This window comes from Daucus carota, chromosome 7 (genome assembly GCF_001625215.2).
Source record: "Daucus carota subsp. sativus chromosome 7, DH1 v3.0, whole genome shotgun sequence".
NCBI lineage: Eukaryota > Viridiplantae > Streptophyta > Magnoliopsida > Apiales > Apiaceae > Daucus > Daucus carota.
Window position 1 is genome coordinate 25,534,557 of NC_030387.2, and position 8,116 is coordinate 25,542,672.

Consider the following 8,116-nt stretch of genomic DNA (forward strand, 5'->3'; position numbering starts at 1 on the left):
CGCTAAATAGGTTGCACTTCAAAAATGAAATAAGCTTTATTTATTTCTTATAATAATGGCCTAACCATTAGAATAGGAAAAGAATTTGCTACAACAACAAAGGCCGACCACAATAAACAAAAACAATAATAATAATAATGACACGAAAATTAATGCAGAATGGTTCTAAATACTGACTCCAGCATATACAACTGTAGAACTCACAGTACAACAGAAAAATGTATATAAATCCAAAAGCAAAGAGCTGTACTAATACCAGCAAAACAGATTTAAAACTTAAAGAGTTTAGCAGAAGCACCTAATTCTCATCTTCCGTAACTGACAACCATATGCAGAGGCAGGCTTGGTATAGCAAATCAAGCAATAGGATGGTTGGGAATAGCATGAGGCTTAATGATCTAGCTAGCAGGCTATACATCGGCTGCAGCAGGAGGTTCTTGGGTAGAGGCATCTTTCGCTGGTGCAGATTCAACTTCAGCAGCAGTATCTTTTGCGTTTTTCACATTTTCCCCATCTTTACCATCTTTGGCATCCTTCACGGGAACTGGTGGAGGTGGTGCCATGTGAGGTGGGGGTGTGTGCTTCAGCTTCAACAGCAAGTGACGCATTCTTGAGAGATCAGTAGGTTTCCCAGGCTTGGGGCCTTGTATAACAGTAACTGAAGGCTTCTTGTCTTGATCTTTCTTGCCTCTCTTCTTCTCAATATTCGGAACCTCACGAGGAATGATCTCTCCAATTGTTTTCCAGTACTGTTGTCCAGCCTCGTTGTGAAATTTCTCCTGGTTAGCCAAGTACACCTGCTCCAGAAGAATATGCCATATGAATTTCGTAGAGGAAGATGAAGTTCAATATAAACAAGGCAAAATCACTACAAAGCACCAATATTTTTACCTTCTCTTTCTCTCTGTTACTGTCTCGCTTAGAGTCAATCTGAAGCTTTCTTTTCTCATAAAAGGCATTCTTGAAGTCTATGGCTTCTTCAATAATTTTGTTGCGTAATTCCTTCTCCCTTTTCTCGTTTTCCTCAAGCCGGATTGCATTCTCCCTGCAGACCAAAATAAATAAGATGAAGTTGCACACTAGAAAAAGGTCATAATTATTGTCTCATATTTGCCTATGTAGCACTTTCAGTTTCAAATTTCTACATAATTTATTTTAGCTTACTGGATCATAAACGTTTCATTAAATCAAACAAAATTTGTTCTGCAAATCTGACTGAGAAATTGCATTCACACCAGACTGAAGACTTCTACAAAATTCTATATGATACAAATAAGCGATAATAAACCATAGATCAAATTCAAGGTAAAGGTCCTCACTGAGTCACTGTAATAAGGAATATAGAAAACACGATTTATTTTTATATAAGAGCAGCCCTCTGTAGTGGGATTTCCTAATTAAGCTTTAGACATATATGGCACACATAGTAAGAGCATTTACTTCGAGTCAAAACTAGTAAGCAGCCAGCTGATGTTTAACTGATTTAGATGCTGTTTTGTTCTTAACTAAACAGTCAAATCATTGGTCTATCGAGCTGGTGATTTTATTGATTCTTTTACTTTTGAGAATTTTGAGGCTTAATAAAATTGGCGTGTAGAGAAATCTAGAATTAATTCACACACACACACACACATATATATAGCAGGATAAAGATATATACACGCATACATACAGATGTAGATAAATGATAACGTAAGAGAAATAAGAATGAATTATAATAGGGTGACCCACACAGTATGAATTGAAGTGGTATTGTGAGAGAAGTCGATGTTCGTCTGCCAGGACACACACACACACATAATATATATATCTGTGTGTGTGTATTAAATGTATGTATATCTGTGGCATTGTAATCCTTTAAATTTGAGATATATAGCTAATAATACGAGGATTATAACCCTTTAAACAAACCTAGTCACAGAGAATGGAGAGGGTTTTGCACAATGATTACTTAATAAACTTAAATTCCTGAATAAAATTCGAAAAAGTAAGGGCATTTTAAAATGGCTAATTTGGGTCTTGCAATTCAACATTGTGCCAAAATTGAACGCGCCGACTGCAGATTAACCCGACAACACCCTGGCCCCAGAATTGGTCAAAATTAGAATCTTTAATAACTAAATAATTAGTTGGCAAATCACAAAACCTAGTATGAAACAGAGAGGTCATTTTCATTTGTACTCGATATAAGATATGATCAATCATTATAATCATCCATAAGCATCGGTTACGTACATAATCCTGAAGAATATAAGTGATTAGATACGAATCACAAAAAGCACAATCCAACATCACAGCCGTCAACTAAAAAGCCTACAAGAAACCCCTACTTAATTAACTTCCCAGATCTAATATTATCACCTATATACTAGTTAGATCACTAAATCCACCTTAGAAATTAAACATAATTTACGATAACAATTCCATTCCTTCCCTAAAACTTCACCGAACCATTATCAATTTATCATACATCTCAAAACCATATTAAAAAAACATTAATTCAGCAGATGCAATCGATTCCACGTGGATCACCAAATCAAATCTAAAAAAAAGATTAATTTAATCATAACCGAACAAATCAAAAGACATCAATTTTAACAGGTTCAATCAATTCCACAAATTAAGATGAAATGAAAATCGACCTTCGCCACTCGCGAAGCGCAGCACCTTCCTCGACCATATCACCAGGAGGCGGAAGCACGGGTCCATCGGAGCTAAAAATCCCCTCAGCATCATCACCAACACCATAAGCTCCATTGGAAACAGGCACAGACGAATCGAATTGAGATGACTCGGAGAAATTAGGGTTTGGATCTGATGTGAACGAGTATGGATCGGGAGAGTGGGAAGCGTGATCTGGAGTCAAGTCCTCGTCGGGGAATGCGCCGGAGCCGAACTGCGGAGGGGGAGCGGCGGAGACGAAGTCGTCGCCGTCGATGCTGTAGGAGTCGAACGACATCGTGTTGGTGGCTTTGAGCTGCTCTCTCTCTAGATTCTTGCGGAGTGTTTGTCTCTCTAGATTTATGGGTGTTGTAGAAATGAAGTGGGTTTGACTATTTTATAAGTTTGGGATTTGCAAGGCAAATAATTTTACAGTTTTTCAAGTAGCATGCTCATGATAAATATTAAAATATTTATTAAAATAATATTTATAATATTATTATAAATATGAATCGTCTGTGCCTAACATGTGTACATAGACGCAAACTACACATATATGAAACTACACATATATGTGATAATATTGGTTTTGAGTAGTCGGAGATGCTCTTTCAAATTAACGTTCGGACTGCTTTATTATCGGGTCTGAGTTTCAACTCAAATAGGTTGATAATGTTGGTTTTGAGTGATCAGAGATGCTCTTTTACTAACGTTCGGATTGCTTTATTATCAGGTCGAGTTTTAACTCAAATAGATACACCGATTCAAACAAAAATTTAAGCAAATCAACGTTAAATAGATAATTCTGTCAAAGAAAAAAGTTAAATAGATAATATTTCTTATCGAACATAACCCAACTTACATAGATAAATACTTTTGTGTCCAACCTAACCGAACTCAATAAACATAACAGGATGAAATTGGGAAAACTTCGTCTCTGAACTAATCATATACGATGAAATTGAGCATATCACTAATACAGAATCTCGATAATATGGGGAAGCTCTATTGTTTTCATTAAAAGTAAATCAATGTTTTGTAAAAATTAACTATTAAACCTATAACTTAATTAGTGTACATACATATAAATGCATTGCAAGTTGATCAAAGTAGGTAACCATGAGTTTCAGCCTAAAAGCAAGTGTTTGCTATTACAGCCAACTCTTAAGTTGAGTTTATTTGCGGCATAAATACATACATATTGCATAATGGAAACCAAATTTGGGTAATCGTTTCACACAACAAACTTGAATACCAGGAGCATCAAAAAGGTTTACAAGTTATGTTTTCCAAGGAATGCGAGGATCAGCTGATTTACTTGGTCAGGCAATTGCTCGGGAGCAAAATGGGTTCCTTCAGGCAAAAATGTAATCTCATAATTTGGGGCAAAATGTTTCACCTTTCCACTCCTTATGTAATCCTCTGTTCCGGGAAATTTGAGGACATAATCCTTCTCACCCATAATCAACATTGCAGGAACATCGATTCTTGGGTTCGACATGCTGAATTCTTCGGTAAAAGACCTGAAACAGAGCCACAAAACAAGATAGCAATAACAGATTATACACTTCAGTTGTAGCATAACGGATAGTCGGATACGCCTCTTGTTGAACTAAGAGGGGCAAATTTCAATCTCAGCTAAAGTATGTAATGGGGCATTGCACCTTGATGTGATGAAATAACAAAATTGTATCTGGAAATTTTATTTTATTGTGGGAAATCGATAAAAATTTTATTTAGCAAAAAAAAAAAAATCAATAATATTTTATGGCTACTGATGTGGTCATGTGGGGAGGGCCTTGGAAGACTTAACATATCAAAATAAAATGTCTATCTGCAAAGACTATTAGCATATGCATGCTTATCCATTCAGTTTCTACCAGGAACAAGTACTATGAAGCATTATAACGAAGTTTAAAAAGTTGACCTCCAAACCAAACTACATATTATATCCATTGCAGGCCATTGATGTTATAAAACAGTAGAATATATCATTGAATACCATTTACCTATACGGAAATTTCAATGCAGTAGTAAACCCGGATTTTTCATATAGAGATCCATAGACAGCAAAATCTTCCTCGGTGAACCAAGGTGGTAAAGGAGTAGATGGGTCCACCAGATCCATGATCTCTTGGTTCTCCGCAGCTATAGGCAATTCACTTTTAGAGAATAATATATAGACGTTTCGCACTACCGTCTTAGCATCAAAGCGACCAAAATCAGCTTCAGCTCGTCCAGGAACCTGCATGATGATTAAAGACAAAAAACTGAAAGCCCAAAACTACCAAGTATACAGAGAAAACACTTTGACAAGTTGTTAAAGGTAAGCATCTCCTGAAATATTTCCACCACAACTTAGATCTAGAAGGATTATGGGATGGACAATTAATGATTGGCGGCAACCTTATGTAAACATCTTCTTACAAAGAGCTTGGGGGTCGTGATTGGAGGCAAAATAATGAACACACCCAAAAAAAAACAATTGAATAGATATATACCTGCCATCTGTTAATATAGAATCCCTCTGGAAGCTGTTTAAGGAATGTGCGGGGACCTGGGGGTGTGAATACAATACCCACTGATATAACTCCGCTGACCCTAGTTGGGTGAAGTAGGGTGAAAAGATAAGCTGGGAACGCTCCAAAGTCTTTTGCAATCAGAATAACCTGCACTTTGTGCAAAACAACATATGTCGACATCGTCACATTCCGTTGATATATATAATCACATTGAAACACATTAACATATAAAGGACATTTGGTGGTTCTGAAATTTTTTAAGGCGAAAAATGTCTTACAGCACGTTCTTGTATACATGTATACATTTATAAGCAGGAAGTAACTAAATGTTAGACCAGTGCTCGCTGATGCAAAGCATAAACTCAGTTTCAGTCAGTCAAATTTTCCTTTCCCGTCTTTGACATAATGGATTAACTTGGGTAATATATAAAAACTGATATTCTAAAAGTTGTTACATACAGTAATTTTTAATTGAAAAGCTGGCTGCGAGCCAGCAAGTTTGAGTAATCTAAAACCTGCATTTCATATAGCACATTCATTTGTGTAATAGTAGCAAAAACTTAACCGACTCTATTCCAAACACTCCTTAAATTCTAAGGGCACTCACATGCTTCCTTAAGGTACCCTCTTCTCCGCCCTGCTGTTAAGACAACAACACACAAAGAGACCTTGGGATCGAGCACAGTTAAAAACAAATCTATCTAAAGTCTACACTGCAAAATGTTTCTCTAATATTAGATTTATAGGAAGCACTCAGAGTCCGGACCTTACATATTTAGGTGTACACAGAATTTCAACATATCACAAGTCCTAACAAGACAAATCATCAGTTCATCGTTTCATATTAATAAGCTAAACTAATTAATATATGAACGGATAAGCAAGCCTGTTTATACAAGTATCTAAAATTCTGCAATTGATCGGAATAAAAGGCTCTATTCGGGAATTAGCGGTTAGCCGTTAACTGTTAGCAGATTGAATTAGATGTTTTGACTAGCTGATTAAAATAGATGTTTTGACTAGCGGATTGGATTAACGGTTTATTGTAAAACTGTTTGATTAGCTTTTTGTGACACATATTAAAACCTCTCATCCAAAAAGCTCTTCAAAGTAGCTTTTTGAAAATTAGCTTTTTGAGCCAAAACCTCTATTTCAATCCGCCAACTATCAAACACCAGCATTAGCGGTTTCTAATTTTACCACAAACCTCTAACTTCCAAACATGGTCAAAATTAAACATCAAAAATCTTAATTTCTAAACAAAACCAACACCTCAAATTTTAATATATGAAACCTGAACAACACTCATATAACAAACAGTACCTTAGGAATGGCCAGAGCATCAAGCAAAGCAAGAAGATCACTCAAACAATCAGCGTACGTGGTAGTCTCGGGTTGGGGTTTCGGGTCGGACAACCCGTAACCTCTAAGGTCAATAGCTATAGCTCTGTAGCCAGCTTCAGCAACGCAAGTCATCTGGTAACGCCACGTGTACCATATCTCGGGAAACCCATGAAGGAAAAGGATGGTTTTGGATCCGGATCCGAGCTCAGCGATGTGGAGCTTTGACCCGTTAACTTGAATGTATTTGTGCTCCACTTTCTCCATCTTTTAGACCCCTACCGACCAGTCTGTGTTAACAGTGTGCAACTTGAAAGTCCAAAAGGGAAACTATACATGTTGAAATAAAGGAAGGTGGTCGCGCCGTCGTGGTCGGCTTGTTTTTACAATTATACCCTTTATTCCGTTTGGCTCCGGCCGGCCGGAGGACAGTATATCGACATCATTTATATTCTAAATTCGTAAAATTTGTATTATTTCTTTTGATTATACATATTTTTGATAATGATTGTTTGACTTCAATTCTAAATCTTAAAAAAAGTCCTTGAATATTAAATAAATGTAGTCTTTTATGAGATTGTTCGTTGTATTTTAAATTTGTCTTTGAACTAATCATCTTATGCATATCTTCAACCGTTGACATTTATTAACTATGATGATGATATAATTTTTATAGTCTGGAATCTCGATTGATAAAGCTCTAACTTTTTTCATTAAAAGTAAAATCATTTGTAAACTATAAAATCTATAATTAGTGTACATTCATTTGAATAAATGAATTGTAAGGTGATCAAAGTTGGTGACCATGAGTTTCAGCCTAAAGGCAAATTTTTTCTATTACAACCAACTCGTAAGTTGAATTTATTTGCTGCATACATATTACACAATGGAAACCAAATTTTGGCAATCGTTTCACACAACACACAACAAACTTGAATACCAGGAAAATAAAGATGGGTTACAAGTTATGTTTTCCAAGGAAGGTGAGTTATGAGTATCAGCTGGTTTACTTGGTGGGGCAATTGCTCGTGAGCAAAATGGGTTGTTCCTTCAGGCAAAAATGTAATCTCATAGTTTGGGGCAAAATGTTTCACCTTTCCACTCCTTATGTAATTTTCTTGTCCTGGAAATTTGAGGACATAATCCTTCTCACCCATAATCAACATTGCAGGAACATCAATTCTTGGGTTTGACATGTTAAATTCTTCGTTAAAAGACCTGAAACAGTACCACAAAACAAGATATATACTCCCTCCATTCCCTTGAGTAGTATACATTGGGGGACGGGGACACGGCACGGACTTGAATGCTCCTGTAAAGTGTAGTTGTGTAATTTATTTTTAAAATTTTCTTTTTCTGAATTAAAGTTTGGATGTTATATTTTTATTCAGAAAAAGAAAAGCTCAAAAATAAGTTATGAAACTATATTTTATAAGAGCATTGAAATACGTGTCGAGCAGGTGAAAAGAAACATATACAATTAAATGGGACAAGAGGGAGTAGCAATAACAGTTTATACGCTGCAGTACTTGTAGCATAACGGATAGTCGGATACCCCTCTTGTTGAACTAATAAGAGGGGAAGATTTAAAT

The 8,116-nt window shown here is 36.1% G+C and overlaps 2 protein-coding genes across 2 annotated transcripts; both read right to left on the reverse strand.

Annotated features, from left to right (window-relative positions):
* Positions 1 to 113: 113 nt before the first annotated feature.
* Positions 114 to 3,070, reverse strand: LOC108196872 (clathrin light chain 1). The gene is made up of 3 exons (XM_017364349.2): positions 2,643 to 3,070; positions 892 to 1,045; positions 114 to 797 (listed from the first exon to the last, which is right to left on the reverse strand). Exons 1-3 carry the CDS (start codon positions 2,957 to 2,959, stop codon positions 411 to 413), a joined length of 858 nt encoding a protein of 285 aa, XP_017219838.1. The 5' UTR covers positions 2,960 to 3,070; the 3' UTR covers positions 114 to 410.
* A 691-nt stretch (positions 3,071 to 3,761) lies between these two features.
* Positions 3,762 to 6,996, reverse strand: LOC108193599 (uncharacterized). Its single transcript, XM_017360319.2, has 4 exons — positions 6,507 to 6,996; positions 5,163 to 5,330; positions 4,671 to 4,906; positions 3,762 to 4,184 (listed from the first exon to the last, which is right to left on the reverse strand). Exons 1-4 carry the CDS (start codon positions 6,789 to 6,791, stop codon positions 3,935 to 3,937), a joined length of 939 nt encoding a protein of 312 aa, XP_017215808.1. The 5' UTR covers positions 6,792 to 6,996; the 3' UTR covers positions 3,762 to 3,934.
* Between the last annotated feature and the right edge of the window lie 1,120 nt (positions 6,997 to 8,116).

Bases quoted from the DNA above. Each gene is read 5' to 3' on its own strand.
- LOC108196872 (XM_017364349.2), bottom strand. From the start codon at position 2,959: ATGTCGTTCGACTCCTACAGCATCGACGGCGACGACTTCGTCTCCGCC. The intron at 1,046-2,642 runs GTCGATTTTCAT...TTTGGTCTGCAG, and splicing joins GCGCTTCGCGAGTGGCGAAG to GGAGAATGCAATCCGGCTTG. The intron at 798-891 runs GTAAAAATATTG...CTTCTGGAGCAG, and splicing joins GTAACAGAGAGAAAGAGAAG to GTGTACTTGGCTAACCAGGA.
- LOC108193599 (XM_017360319.2), bottom strand. From the start codon at position 6,791: ATGGAGAAAGTGGAGCACAAATACATTCAAGTTAACGGGTCAAAGCTC. The intron at 4,907-5,162 runs GTATATATCTAT...ATCATCATGCAG, and splicing joins TCTATATTAACAGATGGCAG to GTTCCTGGACGAGCTGAAGC. The intron at 4,185-4,670 runs GTAAATGGTATT...GCTCTGTTTCAG, and splicing joins GCATTGAAATTTCCGTATAG to GTCTTTTACCGAAGAATTCA.